The sequence below is a fragment of the Ambystoma mexicanum genome, chromosome 7p, assembly GCF_040938575.1.
Source record: "Ambystoma mexicanum isolate Mex_15411 chromosome 7p, UKY_AmexF1_1, whole genome shotgun sequence".
Taxonomy (NCBI): Eukaryota; Metazoa; Chordata; class Amphibia; order Caudata; family Ambystomatidae; genus Ambystoma; species Ambystoma mexicanum.
Genome location: NC_090939.1, coordinates 755,485,567 through 755,504,107, shown reverse-complemented (window position 1 = coordinate 755,504,107; position 18,541 = coordinate 755,485,567). Strand labels below are relative to the sequence as shown.

The 18,541-nt window shown below is 44.9% G+C and overlaps 1 protein-coding gene across 13 annotated transcripts in view; it reads left to right on the top strand.

Moving 5' to 3' along the window:
* LOC138526302 (LIM and senescent cell antigen-like-containing domain protein 1) overlaps positions 1–18,541 on the top strand; it is a 548,584-nt gene that overhangs the window by 373,344 nt on the left and 156,699 nt on the right. For 10 of the 13 annotated variants that reach the window (XR_011283543.1, XR_011283548.1, XR_011283545.1 and 7 more), the window contains one exon: positions 18,319–18,478. Coding sequence is in view for 4 of the 13 variants with exons in the window: in XM_069636882.1 (XP_069492983.1) it covers positions 18,319–18,478 (160 nt within the window). In the remaining 9 variants the exon portion in view is untranslated. Of the gene's footprint in view, positions 1–4,825; positions 5,200–18,318; positions 18,479–18,541 lie in introns of those variants that run through there. The other 3 variants (XR_011283540.1, XM_069636879.1, XM_069636880.1) reach the window with 2 other exon arrangements.

The window sequence follows — 18,541 nt, the reverse complement described above, 5'->3', positions numbered from 1 at the left end:
ATCTGGCGGAATGGCAGGCTATTACGTCAGATGCTTGGGCATTGGAGACAGTTGCCCAAGGTTACTGCCTGCCTTTTCTACGCATCCCTCAGTCATCCACCGGGGAACAGCTCTCTGAAAGTTCCAGACCCACTCCTCTTGCCGGAAATTGTAGACCTGCTAGAGAAAGGTGCCATAGAACCGGTACCTGTAGCAGAGAGGTACAAGGGCTGGTACTCCCCCCCCCCCCCCCCCCCCCTACTTTCTCATACCGAAGAAAGACGGAGGACTGAGACCTATCTTGGACTTACGAGAATTGAACAAGTTCCTCGGGAAGGACAAGTTCAAGATGGTAACTCTCTCTCAGATCCTTCAGGCCCTCCAGCTCCAGGACTGGCTGGTATCACTGGACCTCCAGGATACTTATTTCCATGTGCCAATCCATCTCAAACACAGGAAATACCTGAGGTTCGCAATTGGCGGCTCTCATTATCAATTTCGAGTTCTGCCATTTGGGCTGACCTCCGCCCCGAGGGTCTTCACCAAGCTAATGTCGGTAGTGGCTGCAAGTCTAAGGAGGGAAGGGATTCACGTCTACCCCTACCTGGACGATTGGCTGATCAGAGCTGTATCTCCGGAACAAGCTCAGATTCAGCTAGATTATGTCTGCCACTTCCTTCACAAACTGGGCTTCTCCCTCAATTTAAAGAAGTCACAGATGATACCATCACAGAGACTCCAGTTCATTGGAGCGGTCCTGGACACTTCCCTGGGAAAAGCCTCGCCACCAGAAGTGAGGGCTCAAGATATTCTGCAGATGGTCACCAAGTTTAAAAATGCCCAACGTCTCCCAGCCTTTGACTTTTTGAGGTTGCTAGGCCTCATGGCATCCTGCATCTTCCTTGTGCCAGAGGCTCGCTTGAGAATGAGATCTCTTCAGTGGGCACTGAGAAGTCAGTGGTCACAATTCTCAGGGAGAATGACAGACCTCTTTCAGGTTCTGGACAAGGTGGCTAGAGACCTTCATTGGTGGGCCTGCCAGAAAAACATCTTGAAGGGAGAACTGTTTTGGCAACAATGGCCGGAGATAACAGTAGTCACAGATGCCTCACTCACGGTCACTGGTGAAGGTGCTCGGTTGTAACTGTTCTGGTGCTTTCTGGCTGTCTTTGCTGCCATGCTTTTAGCCTGCCCTGCCTTTGATGGAGCTAGTTGATGGTATAAGGAGTGATGTTCACCTTTGGGAAAACCAGGGACATCGACATCCTTAAACTGTGGTAATAGATGGATGAAACCATCTGTGATCTTGTCCAGATGTACTGTTCGTGGGCAGCTGAAAATTACCTTTTTTGGCTACAGCGTTAACTGGAATTAATCAAACACACCGGCGCGCGATCGGGCCACCACCTTGGTTTTAAAAAAACATTTTAAAAAATGCTAGCTTTACTCTACAAGAAGCAAAACCTCCTTGCAATGGATTGAAGAAAGGATACATTGAAGGGTCATGAGCTTATGGAATGTGGCTTCTTGTTCCAGTCCTGTTTTTGGTTTCAAGTTTGCTTTTGTTTAGTGCTGCCTTAAATTGCAGCATATTCGTAGTTGCATGGATGGTATTAAATGTGATTTCCAGATGGTATTTTCAGCTTCGTCACTTGATTAGCCTCAAGAAACAATTGTCAATAATGTTGGGGATTGTTCTATTAGCAGTTTCCCCGATGGCATCTGGTGGAAGGTGCAAGCCGAAGAAAACCGATATTAATAAACTCCCTGCCTGGGCAGTCTCACCTACGGGTAGCTGAGTCCAAGGCCGATGCTTTGCCCAACACAACAATTTACTAATGGAACACACAATTCCCTTTGTTTACCATTCAACTGGGAATTTTTTTTTTGCTGACCTTTTTTCAAGTGTATATAGTGCCACTTGTGTATGAATTTCTTCAAAAAAAGTAGTAACAGCGCTGAAAATTGAAATGGGGATTTGTTTTGTTCGATGCCATGGTTTTTAATGGGGGTTTGTTAGAGGCACCCATTAGCGCTACCAGGTTTTGTAGCCATTAAAGCGATGATGGTCTCCCGTCACCTGCCTTATGTTTGTCTGACCACCCTCAGGTGTGAAGTTCTGCCTTTACCTTCAAACACCCAGGGACGGGGCAAGGTGGGGGTGATACATGGGAGAAGGCTACATGCAGTTAGAGCATCGGACTGGGTGAGAACCTAGAAAGTGGCCTACATTTACAAATCATGACTTTTTGCCACAAACTGGTTGAAGTAATACACTGGGGAAAAAGATGTGCAAATGGTGCATCTTTAAGCGCATTGCACCAATAACCATTATAACGACCAGTGGCAGAGCACCCATAAAGCTGGGCTACACCAGCCCATACTGGCCTCTAGGGTGGCCGGTCAGTCCTTATATCCTAGACCAGCCTGAGCCTGTAGGTCTGCATTTCCAGCCATTGCCACCAGGCAGCATACAGAGCCCAGGGGTTATTTTAGACCGAGAAGAAAGAAAGCTGTTGTGTTGTCACTAACCATACTATGGCTCTACTGGAATATTGTGTGCTGTTCCGATGACCGCTTGTCCAAAGGATAGATGGATTGCTGGCAGTCCAGAGGAGAGCTGCCAAAATGGGCAATGCCCCATCTAGAGAAGCATGGACTTAAATCTGTGCTCTGAAGGAATAGAACGAAGGAAGATATGATCGCTGGTTACCTACCTCTTTGACTTAAATACAGTAGGTGGATGATGCTGTGTCACGTGGGACTTATTATTGAAGGTCATAGGAGTGAAGGAGCAAAGTCAGTGGCCGAATCCAAAAAAGCAGGGGGTTAATGTAGGGGTTCAAACTTATGCAAGAATCAAGGCAGAGCTGCAGATCAAGTAGTGCACAGGGTAAGAGCAGCACTATTGGGGGGTGGTGGCCTTCCTTTTCATCTACAGGGCGATTCCTGAAGTCCCGCATCATGACTGTATTCTAGAGGCACGCCTCAGGGTGTAGCTGACCACTGTACGCAGACTTTGGGCGAAGAGACTTACCAATGCAATTTATTACATATCCATGTTGTGCAGACTGGACACAGGGGATCCTTTTTTTAGTAGATATGACTTATAAACTGCTTCCAGTGTGAGTTGTGGTAGACCACAATGCAGCAAATAAAACCTGTGGTGTGCGCTTCTGACCTTCTGCCTTTGTGTTGTATTGGTGTCCATTGGGGTCTCTTTGACTGATGGCTGTCACCTGGACCCGTGGTCCCCTGACCTCATTTATAGTCGGCTATTCGTGCTGTTCAGGGGACTATTTCTGTGTGGCAATAAAGTCCCAGAAATGCAGCCCATCAGCGATTGAGAACAGGGCACAGTTTCACTGCTGTTTCACACATGGCGTTGACCTTGAGCAATGCTGCTCATGGACCGTGCACCTCCATGTGCTCACTGGCTCGGCCTCCAGGGAGGAGATTCTAGATGAGCCCCGGCCACTTCAATAACCCATTCATCTATTTACAGGAACCCATGGGAACACGTTGCGCTGTTTCAGTGAAAATAAACACATCATTTCCTTTGCCCTATGTGTTAATGGGAGTTAAAATTACCTCCAGCCACCCCTGACCTATTTATCTTTACTGGGTGCGGGGGGGAGGGGGCAAATATTGCTTTGTGCATGGCGGCCATATTTTTTTTTATCCCTTCTTACACTAATATAGTGTTTGAATGCCGTGGTGTAAGCAAAGTGGATATATCTTTGCTCTAGTGTTTGTAATTTGGGACTTGTGTGGTTGAATAGTTTATGTGATGATACGTATGTCTGTTCCTGTAAATAGTCGGTTTTGTCCTTGGGAGTTTTCTGAATTTCAATTAGTAGGATTCTGCTTAGAAGTAGAGTTCTGGAGAATGCCACTCAATTTCCAGTCATCGGCTTCCTTGATCATGGGAATGGGTGAAGTATCTTCTGTCAATGAAAGTCTGGCATCATTGGAGCCAGAAGCTACAATTGTGGGTCCCTGTCTGTGCCACCAACAGATTGGATAAACCATAAACTATTTTAAGGTGCAACCAATTCTTCAGATGCGTCTAAAATGTACAGTGGACGGTGTAGAATTTGCACTAGTGATTGGCTAGTGATAATTGACTTCCGGCGAGTAAGAGATCTTGTGCTGTTTGTATATATATAGAATAGAGGTGGCAAGTGACTTTTTATGGCTGGCTACTAGCTTGAAACTTGAACTTTATTCCTGCTGGTATGGTGGATGAACACCTTTAAGTGATTTTGTTGCAGGGTTCCAACCTATCGATTAGATTGTGGGTGATATCCCGCTTTCTAAATGCACAGCGCATACTTTTAATTGAACTAGGTGACGAAATATTGCCCCCAGCCCGGGGCCAGCCACATTGTGATAAAGGAGATGCATTTTCTTCAGTTTACAAAGATTTGCACAACATCCCCCACACGTTACAGTGAGTACAATGCTCTACAATCGCTGAAGGGTAACTAAAGTGTTTTGACAACAAGAGAGGAAATAAATATACCACTACTGTGTGTAATACTTCGGTAAGGGGCGTGCTGTTTTCCATTATTAGTATGGAACACTGTGAGAGATACTCGCTTCCCAGGAAAACATGCCGCCGTTCTAAAGAGCTGCTGGTTGTTTACACTCCCGGCTAAAAAAGGTGATTTAAATCCCGGGGGTTTGGCACGGGGGGGTGACGTCGTTTCCAGTTGGAAGTTTCCACTGCCCATGATTGGAATTCTTGACACCAGCAGTGTGGATTGTTTAGCCGTGCAGTGCCCAGACATCCCGGCAGTGGAATGTAGCCATCTGCCTGCACTGCATCCCAGCGCACACAGCCAGAGTTGCTGAGCTCTCGAGCTCGAAGCAGCAAGTGGAGCACTCTGGAGAGCCGGGGCCCGTCCAGCAACCTGAAACTTTGCGAATCATTCGACGTGCAAGGAAACCAGGGGGCTGGGGGGGGATTATCGAGGGCCTTGTTGACCATCGCAAGCAACAGACGTTGCTTCCAAGACAAGCCCTTCTAGCAAGGATGGAATTCCAGCCCCGGGGACCCCCATATGCGATTCCGGAGGACGAGGAAGCTATAATTGTCGGTGACCACAACACCACAGAAGAAAATGGGCTCGAAGGCGAGAAACCAGTGTCCAACCTACAGCGGAGGCGCAGTGACGTAAAAGTCTACAAAGAGATTTGTGACTTCTATGCAAGATTGTAAGTTACATCTTTGGCACTGTTAGGAGTTGCTTGGAAGTCTCTTTAGCACAGTGTAGGCAGCCTTGATCAATGTAGTCTTTTTAAGGGGTGCTATTTAATGCATACATTCTACACTAAATCCTGTTCCTGTTCCTGTGCCATAATCCCTCCTTCCGGATGAATACATTTCGAGGCACTGCAGAGTGCTTTTTTTAGTGGTTGAAGTATAGAAAATGATTTAATTAACAAATTTGCAACGTGAATCTGGCATGAACATTTGTGCATTCTTAAATTGGGAATTTTCTAGTGAAAGTGCTTTTATAAATGCCAGAGAGAGATGCAGTCGGCGCCTGGTTAATTCACAATACTTTGGTATGACTATTTAGATCAGAAACGAATGAAGAGCGGACTTGTTTAAACATGTACGTTTTGGGACCATCTGTGGTTGAACTACACTTGAGTATATCGGCATAGCTCTGCTGTACCCCTTTGGCTTTGTGGCGGAAGAATGGAATCTTCCTGGGAGTTTGGCAGCGCCTGGTAGAACCTCTCTTTACATAAACCAGGCTGCACCGTCTGGTGCAGAGGTGGCCTTCTGCATGTGTCTGGTGCCCCTTCTCCGCTTCCAAAACATTTATGAACTGAAAATGTGTTTGTAGTTTGTGTTTTTTATTTGAAGTTGTACGGTGAGCATTGCAGTAGAGTATGGTTATAGAACACGGAAATAGCCATGATTTAAGTAGAGGAAAAAGACCAGCAGACAATAAACCAGTTTGAAAGAGTAGAAGATTGATCAGTATGAGAAACACTGTGATGCAGTGGGGTGGGGAAGGGACACTACATTTTTTTCTAATGAGATCTTTTGTGCGTTCTTGAGCTCGGCTTCTTTTCCAAGTTAAATGGGGGTATCGTAGGAGGCTTTGCATCCTCTGGGACACGTGGACCCCAACCCAACCTGTGAATGTGCATTGGATTAAAATGTCTGGGGACAACTTCATTTTTTGCTACTTTGGCATAAAGAGATGAACAATTGAGTATATTTATCACCACACATTATCAATGATTTCGGTGGTGAGTGACTTGCGCGATTGGCAATCGTTCCATGTTTTGCATCCAGAGATGTGGTCAGCTGTGGAAACCAGGGCAACTAAGGTTTCAACCAGGTTGCCTCTTCACGGTGGCAATCACAACTTTTGCATCTGTACTATTATTTGCAAGAATTTGGAGTTCGTAAAACTGTGCGTTGTCGTATTTTGCAATTTTGGAGGAGGACCCAAAGAACCGCTATAGGGGTATAATATCCTTGTTGGGCCACAGCGTTGGATACATATACTTTCGAAATGTATGGGCAATTGAATACATTTTGCAAAGGGTAATGTGCTCCTAGTTCACAATTCCATAGCTGTGACATCCAGCACAGGTGTCTTCTGATTCGCTGGTTGCGTGCACTCGGGGCTGAAATGTTATTAGGAATTACTCTCAAGTTGGCCTTCATCGAGATTGCTTGGATACATAACTGCTCTGTGCATCCCAGTCCTCCTTTCGATGAAGGCCGTGAGGACGATGTTGAAGATTTGAAATTGGGCTGGATGTGCTTCCCAGGTCTAGTGTGGTCTTAGTATTGGACCTCATGAGATCTTCCCACGTATAATCAGCAGGAATGATGTATTATACAGAACTGCTTCTCCACTGTGGGTGGCTCTTGATCCGCAACGTGGTCTCAAACACTGAGGCCGATGGAGACCCTCAACGTTGTTTGTTGTGTGTTGTATAAGGAGCGCTTCAGCAGTGTTTCAGATGGATGCAAGCAGATTAATAAAGACAGAGCGAATCTGTGCCCTCTTCATGGCACTTGGCAGCCACCAAATGCCTGGTGTGGATCTACATTGGCCTGCCAACCCTCCTCGTCAAAGACAAATGGTTGGGGTCCTGCCAACCCTCCTCAGCCTGCCTCGTGGATTTCCAGCGTCCACACCCCTTAAAAATACAAGCCTATTTAAAAAAAAAACAGGCTTCATCACACTACTATTACAGACGAACAAGGTGTTTTGGGAGTGAGGGAAACTGCGGCTTGGACAGTCGGTTGCAGTCTTGCAGTGTATGCAGTTCATGGACTGTTAGCATGAAGGGAGCTTTGTGGTCCACCGCCCCCACTGAGTTTATGGTCTCAATAAATAAAAGCTCACCTTTGACATTTTAGACCATATGCCGAATGAGATGGATAAAGGCAGCAGCAAGTTTCTGCCAGGTTAATGTCGGAGGAAACGATTTCACAATGCAGATATGATTGTACTATCTGAAATGACTTGCTGTCTGCAAATATTTACACAAAGTGTAATCATTTTTGCAATGCTCGCTGTCATTCTACATCCTGCCTCCTTCCCCATTCAGCGCATGTGGTTGAGTTGGATGTGTGTGTGCTACGCAGTGGTCTTATGCGCTCAGTACCTTAATAACTGAGAGGATGTCGATGTTGCCTTCCATTTATGGGCAGCCTCGTTGGGTGGCCACTATTATATTAGGTCTAAATCGCTCCTTAGCACGTGGATTCCATTGTAGTACACCTGTCAGCTAATCAGAATGCTCGGAATCCAGTCTACAGTCTCTGTGGTCCTCATTCCAAACATTCTGACGTCAGCAGTCCGACATCATTTGCTTTCCTCTTTAGTTGCACAACTCCAAGTGCCAATAGCTTTATAGATCTGGGGAGCAGTTCTGATCGCCTGTGATAATGAGCCTTCCCCCTTTTACAGCCCTTTCGCTTTGCCTCTGGAAACAGCTTAGCAATGGGTCATTTTTCCACGATCAAGACCCTTCCCTCGGTCTGCAAGGCTTTGTTACTACTCCATTAGGCTGTGCTGCCCATTTGGCGTGCGTGGCCTTTTACCTGGCTTATGTGGCAGGAATGCGTCTCTTTAGGTACACATGTCTCGTTTTCTGTTTCTGGCAACGTCCCATGAAGGGTAAATGCCCAAGTAGCTACTCCATTTTGATTGGTGTTCATGTACTGGAACTTGATTGGAGTAAACGCACTGTGTGCGCAACGCGGTCACTGCCCCATCAGGGACATGTAACTGTTGGTTGTCCAATAAAGCATACACGCCCAAGCTCCCTACCCACCAGCAGCGAAAGCCCACGTTCTTATCGCGAAGGCGATGTAAAGCCAGGTTCAGGGGTGGACTGGCCTATAGGGAACTCTGGAGATTTCCCGGTGGACCTCTGCACCCTGGGCCTCTTTTGTGTGGTATTTCCAAATGTTCTCATAGGAAACACATTGGGCTTGCTGAAAATGCGTCATATGGGGCCACTTTGGACATTATTTCCAAGGCCTCTTTTGGTCCCCAGTCATTATTTCCAGGGCCCTCTTTTAGTTCCCAGTCCACCCCTGGCCAGGTAGCTGGTACAGGGCGCAGGTACTTCAGCAGCGTGACCGCGCTGCAGAGCATTGAGGCATCTCTCCTCCGATTTCACTTCAGGCAACTCTAGGGTGCAATGGTTAGTTGGTTCCCTGTAGATTGTTTTAAAACCGTGCCTAGGAATGTATGGGGCACCTGGGGCTGCCGTGAAGTATTTGAAGTTACTCCATGGCTTAGTCATGCGGTTTCCATTTCCAAATGGTGATTTTATTAGTGATAGAACATGTTTCCTGCCATTTGGCGCTCCTCAATCACAACGTTGCAGATAATTAGGTGGAGTATGTTGAACGTGCATTTTCCTTTGAGAATTGTAGGCTTCAAAGGTATGAGGCCGCACAATAGGTCTAAGATTTGCTTCCTGTATGATACTGACGAAATGTCCACTTTGGGAAACTGGCGCCAGCGAGATGCCAGTGTACACTGTCATCCTACCATTTGAAGTATATGAATCCCTACCCAGAACTTTAATCGAACATGTATGGTTCAAAATTCACTTTGTTTAAATGATTTCAATCAATAAGCACTGTTGGTGGCACAAACAGGTGTCTACTCTTTTGCACTAATACAATTGCCAAATGTGCTTGAACAATCTGATTGGATAGATTTGTATAGCGCTTACAATCCTGCAAGACTTACTTTCATCTGGGCGCAGATGGTACATCAAGCATTTCATCTCTATGATGCCGTGAAAGTAAAAAAATGTATTTAAATAAAAATGTTTTAAGAGATTTTCGAAAACCAGTTAGTTCTGTGATGTTGTTTAATTGCCAAGGTAGAGTAATTCCATAGTTTGGGGCTGTAGATCGAAAAACCGCCAGTCACCCCTGGAGCAATAGCGGAACGGTGGTGGTACCAACAACTGATCAGAAGATCGAAGGGGTGAACGTGGCAAGCACCATCTCAGCTTGTCAGTAAGATATGAAGGTGCAAAGCTGTGCAAACACCTGAAAACCAAACACAGAATCTTCAAATGGATTCTCTCCTTTACCGGGTGTTAGGCAGAAACCTGTGCAGTTCCCTTAGGGACCGCTGCAAAAAGTTTAAGACCACAGGAGTAAGCAGTAAACCCAATTGGTAGCAGTCTGCACCACCCAGATTTACCTGGTAGCTGTGGCTGAGCAGTCAGACTTCCCTCAAGAAGAGTAAGGCAGTATATAGAGTATACACAATAGGGCTAATAACACAGTAGAACAAGCAAACACTGACCAGAGCTTTGGTATTAAAAGTATATCATTATTTATTTAAAAACACTTATGAAAATACACTGGCACTAATATATCAAGCAAGTTCAAACACAGTCACTATAAGTATATACACCTCCCTAGTTAATTATTCGACAAGTCTAGGTTAAGACACCACTTATTAGCAAAACAGAGTTGAGCGCGTAACCTTAGATGGCACTCCAATAATTCGTTAAAAAGGGAGAGAAAAGGCAGACTATGGGAATGACACAGTACCAACACTTTTAAGAAACCACAGCAAGTCAAGAAAGGCAGGGTCTACTGTAGAGCCAAAGTTCATAGGCCAGGCCCACTCTTGAAGAGAGCAAGACGGAATGTGCCCAAGATCACACAGTGAAATGCACTCAAAGTCTTTGCAGAAAATGTCAAGAGGTTGGAGCAGTTCAGAAGGGCAAAGTTAGCAGGTCTAAGGTCAACCCAGTTGGAAAGTCAAGGATTTATGGGACACCTTTGACAATCCGTTGCAAGGGAGACAGGCGGGACACAGTACCTGAAATGGTGAGAAAGCTCCAGCGGTGGCAGTTGTTCCTGGCAGCGGGTGCAAGTCGTGGCTTTGACCAGAGGAAGAGATGATCTCGACTAGGAAGAAAGCTGGAGGTCGTTGCACTGCCAGGGAAGAAACCAGCCGCGGAGTTCCCAATTAAAAGGTACGACCCTTTTTATTTGCGGTCAGTGGTGAAGCGTGGCTATCCGGCCGCCGGGGTGCTTGGCACGGGCGATTCGACCACGAGACGTCCAGGAAGGCGAACTGGTTGGTCCCACCAGCTCAAAGGGAAGAAGACTCTCCTGGAAGATCTACTCTGTCATCGGGGAAGTGGTGAGTTTGTACAGCAGGGCTCCACCGATGGTGTCGTCGTTGTAGATGGCTCAGCTTCTCCCCTCTTCGGATTCTTTAGGTCCTGTGGCGACTTCTGAAGTTCCAGTCCCCAAAGCCATGCCTTTATGCAGAAAACCCCCCATTCAACAGCCCAGCTGTCACTCAAACATGCTGGGCCAATCACACAAGAGTGCGACTTGAGTTGCCAAGGCAACTCAGTCCAGGGTGCCTAATCCCCCTCCCACACATCCTGTAGACCCCAGAGTGGCACCATTTGGAGGGCTTCTGTGCAGAAGCCTGCCAAAAAGTGGAACAAAGAGCTCGACTTGGGTTAGAGTTTCAGAGGCGAACACAAACGCCATTTTAAAACCGAGTCCTGGCAAAGAGACCCAACCGGGGAATTAATATTAAATAAATAACTCAGCAGTATCTTTAACATTGCACCAAAAAGTGGTGTGTTTAAAATCAATGGGAAAATCCCATAAGAAATATTCTGGTAGAATATTTTGCGTGGTATCTACTGCCACCAGCTAGAACTCGACCAGGGGGGACTGGACAGTGCCCCCTTGGAAAACAGACCCAGGGGCAATCGAATTACCCCTACCAGTACTTCCACAATATGATGGTTTGTACTGGTTCTGTTCACAATTTGAGACTAGTAAAGCGATTGGTGACTTTACATGCCCTGGGAGACAGTAGTCAGTCCCAGGGTATGGAGTCTATGTTTGGGGGTCACTATGACACCCCTGTGTTACTGCACTGAGGGTGCTGTGTAACACACATACCAAAAACACATGAAACCCTATGGAGTAAAAAACCCTATAGCCCATAAAACACATTCAAAGTCGAAGGACATTCTCAAATCATGCCCAAGAGTGGGAGAAAAGTCTCTTAGCAGGAGAAAAAATTAAACCCCAAAAATCTAGCAAAGCTGCTGGGTTTGGGAAATTAGCCTTAACAGAGAATTCTCCCTAACACCGGGAGCCAATGTAATGGCCTGCGTAGGGTGAGATGGGGAGTTATTTCAGAAACTTTACAAATTAGTGGAACTGTAGTGTTCTGTGCTCGCCGAAGTCTAGACAATTGTTTCTGTGGGCATCCTGCAAGTAGACTATGACCATAGTCCAGGCGGCACATGACCAATGTTTCCACTACTGCAGCATGATCTTTTTGCGGTATGAAAGGGAGGGCTAGATGCAATAGTCGTAGAGAATGAAAGACTGACTGCACCTTGGCACCAACCTGGTTTTCACTCGCAAGATTTGCTTGCTAAATACAGCCCAAGTTCTTTATTTCGGCTACATAGACAAGACTCGCCCATAACGCGGGGCCGGGGGGACGGCGTATAGCAGTGTCTTTTAAACCATTGTATTGGGCAAACATGGCTACTTCCGTTTTGTGGCATTCAAGGATAGCTTTTTAAGCTTTTACAGGTATTCCACCCTGTTGCTGTGACATCAAATTTCATATACTACATTATCCTGATAACCTGTACATAAATAGGGCTTTCTGCAATCAACTTTGTTTAAAAAATTAAAATAAATTAAATAAGCTGTTACAATCGTGCCCCTTTTTTTTTAAGGCAAGAGCCTGACCGCTTTAAAAATTGACGTTTCATTCTTTAAAAGGGACACTGACAAGATCATTTGGAATTAAACTTTTTATTGCAGGAAAGCCAAAAGCAGCACAAAAAAGGGAAGCTGCAAAAGACGATGCGATGCGTTGAGCATCTGCTTGGTGCTTGTTCACATAGAAAAACCAGTGAAAGCGTGCTTTTAAAATAGAAAATCATCCTCCAGCCGTCCAACAGGATCATTTCAACAACTAGAACAAGACACTACACAAATGGAGTGGTAAAGCTAGCATCCATGATGGAATTCGCTGAATTCACATAGTGCACAGTGTTTAACATTACGTTTCCTAAAACCACCTAAAAAAGGCGACATTAATGCAGCCCGCTCTAGAACTTTTCCATTAAAAACAAGTAAATATTAGAGCGGTAACGGCCCATGGTTAAGAGACCTGTGTGCAACGATCGTATTCACAAAATAAACCACAAAACCAGATGGCAACAGGTGAAGAATTACAACACTAATTAGGATTTTAATAATCCCCCAAATGCCCTGTAATACATCTACAACCACAAACATTTTGATTCTGTTGACCGGGCAAGGAAGCAGGTTCATGGACAGTATTGTATGTAATACCAGAACAAAACGTTTTATCGTTCAGAGCCAGTGAATTTCTAACCATCCATATCTTTATGGTGCCAAAGACCTCATTAACCCTTGCCAGATCGTTTGCATACGACCCTGATAAGTCCAGGATCTGTGTCGTCCGCATAGTTTGCAGACCATCCAAAAGATCACATAGAGGTCTTGAATAGATATTGATCGGCAAGAGCTCTGCGGAACACCGCAATTAAGGGGAGCTTGGTGTGATTGGTAATCGTCCTTGGCCACTATTGCCATCCTTATCAGGTGGCAGGCTGAACCTTAAGGTGCAACATTTCACCCAGCTGTTGTCATGGGAAGTAACATCAAAGGAAATGACCTCACAGGCACGTGCTTCTGGGCGACACACTGGGTAGTAGTTTATTAATTTGTCTTTTTTCCACAAACACTAAAAACAAATGATGGATAGAAGATTTGAAATGAATCCTAACCAGTAGTATTGTTCTAGGCAATCTTCCATTCCACACATTGGTTGCAGGCGTAAGGCTGGTTTGCAACTGGTTGGTCCCCTTCTGTAATGGGGCAGACAGGATACAAACTGATGCCATGGAAAGCTGCCCAGGGCACCGATAGTGATCAGGATTAATCGGCTTTGCATCCATCAGTTTTGTAGTGAGAAGCAGCTGCCCAACTGGAACGGGCTGCAATATACAAGCCCCCAGTTACATTGCATTCCTTTTTTCGATTTTACTCCGTTTCCCCTCAAGAATTAAGTTTCTCTTTGATAAACCTTTATTTTTACTCTATCCCCAAGGAGGTAAACCTACAGAATTTGAATATACTTTTGAGCAATCTGTTTGCAAGCATCGGGTCACAAGTTTTAATCCTGGATGTGCCAGAAAATTAATATATCTTTCTGGGGCTAATCCAATAAGTAACATTGAGTTGGCACTCTCCCTCCTGTCTGGGAAGGAACAGTAAGCGGTAAACCGAGTTGCTAGTGGGCTTGCGCTCTAAGGGAGCTTCCCCTGTCCCCAGCATACAAATGTGAAAGCAGCAGGTGGCACACATAGGTCTTGGATGGTCGAGAGTGGGGAAAAGACCTAAAGGAGTGTGTGGTTGGTAACAAGCCCCCCCCCCCATATGCCTAAAATGAGTTTATTCTTCTACACCACCTCACCAAACAGTATAGCAGATGGCATCTGCATGGCCACTGGCCCTAGGCCGATGGAGGGAGGGGGAATATTCAAAGCAGCACTGCTAAATGCACGATAGTTAAATAAACACGCCTCTGAAATCCATTACTACATTACTGACAACGAGCTAGACCTACTGTTCCTGACCGAAACCTGGATCTCCGAGACCAGTGGACCCATGATAACCCCTGTGGTCCTAGACAGCTACACCATTTACTGTAAAAATAGAGGCAGGGGTGGGGGGAGGGGCATTTATTGCCAGAGATCGCATCTCGCTATTTAACTCATCCAGCCACTGTAATGGGTGTGAGATCTTACATCTTAATCTAACCCCAACCCCCCGCAGCTGCATACATTTCCTCTTGGTCTTCCACCCTCCAGCTATCATGAACTCTTTTAATGATGAAATATTACATATCCTAGGAGACCTTAAAGGGATTAAAAGTGGCACTATAAGTGGGATTATTCCTGGGTGATTTCGTTCACTGGCGAGGGGATCCCTCTGACAAAGAGGCCATCTTGCTCGAGCCCGGCTTAAATAATATCAACCATCTTGTCTTGAATTGCGATCCAACCATCACCAAAGGTAACATCCTGGACTGGATTATTACACAAAATCTTAAGGCCCAGATTAATAACACCACCTCCTGTATCTGGTCAAACCATTTCTTGATCAACTTGGATATCCACCTTCAAGCGTCCATCCAAGCTTTCCAACCCTCCTAAAATGGTCACTAATCGAAACATGACTCCTGATCTCCAAGAATGCATCACAAACATCATGTCCTCGACCTTGGAGACAGACTCACCCGACGCACTAATTGAGACCTTCAACATAAAATTCACCTCTCTTCTGGATGAGCTCGCCTCTCTCAAATGGAGAGCCGTCTAGAACAATCACAACCATCAAATATGGTTTTCACCTGAACTTGGATCTCTGAAAATTAAAAAAAGAAGGGCAGAGAGTTGTTGGCTTAATTCCCCTCATCTGACAATAAAAACACATGGAAGACTCTTTAGAAAACCTATTAATTTGATCACAGGCAAAAAAGAACTTCTATAATCAGCAAATCCCAAAGCCTAATAATAAACCAAAGAAACTGCTCGAGATACTAAAGCTCCTCAAAAAGCTCGAAGCTCAATTGACGACATTTACACCTTCCAGTGCAGACTGCCCTAGAATACAGAATGCCTTCCAAGAAAAAATACTTAAGGCTAGGAGCAAAATTCAAAACCAGATCATTGCGTGACTAAACCTACCAAGCATACCCCCTCAGACCACTCCCACCTCTTCCCCTCCTCCCCCCAATCCCTGGCCCCTTTAGAAGATTGCACTTCCTTTAGCTTTACCCAAGTGTCTAGCCTAGAACTGTTGTGTACGCTGAGTAACTTGCGCCCGTCGGCTGGACCAGATAATGTAATCCCTCCCCCCCCTACCCTCCACAAAAAAATGATCCAAGACAATAAGGATATTTTCTCCCCATTCTTGGCAAGATTTATCAATGTCTCCTTTCGTACGCACTCAGTACCTGACTGAGTTGAAAATGTTACTGTTATTCCCCTCCTAATAAAACCAGGACTGGACCCCAATGACGCAGCAAACTTAAGACCCATCACATGCTTGAAGGTCTTGGATAAAGAAGCTACTCTCCAGATTCAGATCCACATTGAAACCACCAATCTCTTACAATCAAGACAGTCTGGCTTCTGCCCTGCTCATAGCACAGAGACGGCCCTCATTGATCTCCAGAGCTACATGCTGAGCATCATGGACTGGGTCATGTCCAGCCTTCTGGTTTTACTAGATTTATCGGCCGCATTTGATTTGCTCGATCACAACCAACTCATACACATCTAAAAGGACACTAGCCACTGCTCTGAAATAACTTGCAAATGGATACTTTCCTTCCTGATTCGAAGAAAATCTCAATTCTGCTGGGGGGATGCTACCACAGATCCCATTCTTTCCACCTGTGGGGTGCCACAAGGAGCATGCCTGCCCAGATACTGTTTTAACCTATACATCCTCTCTCTATGCAGCCTCTTACAAGAATCTGGATATTTTGGACTAGTTATGCAGACGATACTCAGTTGGTCCTGGAGATCCCATAAGTGCCTCTATGGGAAATCCCCAAGTTACCTTAAGTGAATTACTTCATGGTATGTATCCCTACCATGTGAGAAAAAAGACCAAGGCTTGTTAGCCTTCGGTGTGGGCCGCACACCCTTATACCCACTCGGGGTTCATTTTATTCTTTCAATCCTTTTTGGTCATTAATTGGCACACTTCTTCTTCTCTTCAATTTGTTCAAAGTAATACTTTAATTTATCCAAAAACGTGCAATTTAGCAAACGTGAATATATGGCCAATGCATTTTGGACGTAATGCCCTTCATCAGGGCCTTGTCTGATTATAGTGATCATCAACACATATATATCCGTGAAGGATCAAAATGAGAATATGTACATATTACCACAAAGTTTCATTCAGATCAATCATGTGCATATATATTCAAAAACATAGCAATGAAATCGCAAATTACAGGGTACTCACAAAACGAACACATAACAAAGACGTATAGATTTATTCAAACAAGTCTGTCATTTTAAAAGAATGTCTTATTAATCCCTTAACACTCCGTTAGAGTTTGGTGTTCAATGAAATCACCATGGTCCATGTGTCTCGTTGTATGCCATGCTGTTGTGTCCTGTATCTCCTTGGACCGTGGTCCATGTGCCTCTGTGTATGATAAAGTGAGATGCCTTTTGTGGCATGCTATTTAGTGACTGATATCTAGATGATGAGACCCATATGTGTGAGTCCACATGCAACCCGTGCGCGGAGTTCAAGACGCACTGTTATGGATTCCATTCCCAATGTGCTCCATGCCAACGAGCATCCTATTCTTTAACCTTGTTGTTATATATGTGATTAGTCCAAAGCATGCATGTTCCTGATAATAAACCTGACCTCTCTTACGAACGCTGTTGGTGTATTTCTTGAACATGTGCGCTCTATAAAGATAATGTCGCGGTTATACTACAATACCACTAGTCTTACTCTTGGTCAAAAGCCTTCACGTTCCATATTGGTGCAAAACTCCATATTAGTACAAAACTCAATCTAACCTCTCCTACGAACGCTGTTTGCCTGTATCTCGAACCAGAGATAATGCCACGGTCTTAGAATGCAATTCCCATAGTGAATAATACTAGTTTATATAAACTCTCTTCCCATCGCTTACCTAATGTTGTCAGTGTAGCTGAACGCGAGCCCGATCGTCTACAGTCAAACGTGACTGTTGTGCTTTTAGGTTAATGTTAGTTACTGTACGTTGTCCTGGTGATGATGCCTGACAAGATGGCCATATAGCTAAGACAGCGGCAGCCATCTTACACAACTCTAACGTATAGCCATTCTCGAAGTGTTCTACATTGTATTCTTAGCACGGTTAATATCACTATGAATGAATCAATGGGCACTGTAGATGCCGTTATTAATACCCAAGGGCGCCTACTATCAATTGATGTCAATCCTCCTAATCTTGTGTGAATGTTATATTTACACTAATTACGTGTGAGCCCCTCATTGTGTTAGTAATGCTAAAATGTTGGTGTTCCTGTCTGATATATATTTAATGTACGAACTAATGAAGGTGTTTATTAGGACATCTCAGGTGTACGGACTAATCACAGTATTGATTAACTTTAAAGTCTGTTAACTATCTGATGTACAGACTAGTACAAGGTCTGTATCCAACTCACTAGTAACTGTTAAATCTATTAATTACCCTATAGACCATATTCCTTTTGCTCATATGTAGCCAGACATTCATTTATTGTCTGGACAAATAGTTCTGTCTAAATGTCATGACTCCTATTTGTCAATGTGCATGCATGGTTCCCAGACTCTGTTACTGTTGTTGTTAATGTCAGAGTCTGGGAACCATACATGGACATTAACAAATAGGAGTCTTGAGACTCAGATGGCTGCCACCTATTTGTCAAAGTTGGCTACCACCATTTACGCAAATGTGATGGCTGTATTGATATTTGAAGGCTGCTTCATGTCCATGGAGTGATGGTTGTTGTACTCCAGTGCCACAGAATAGAGTGCCCTCTACCATTTCTTTTAAGTGAAGGGATAGACTGGGACCTATGCTCATTTACTGTCCTATTACAAAGATCATGTATTTAGTGATACTATTTGATTGCACTCTCACTCGTGTTTTGAAACTGTGTTCATGACGCCTCTAAAATGCACTACTAACCCTTGGCCCACTCTTGTTACAGCAATATGGCAAATGCGCTTGCCAATGCCATGTGCGGGAGGTGCCGGTCCGGCTTTGCGGCGGCAGAGAAGATTGTGAACAGCAATGGGGAGCTGTACCATGAGCAGTGTTTTGTGTGCGCCCAGTGCTTCCAGCAGTTCCCAGAAGGACTCTTCTATGAGGTAAGCTTCTTCACAACTCCTTGGCTTGCTGGTTGCTTGTACAGCGGCTTCTCTCGCTCTGGG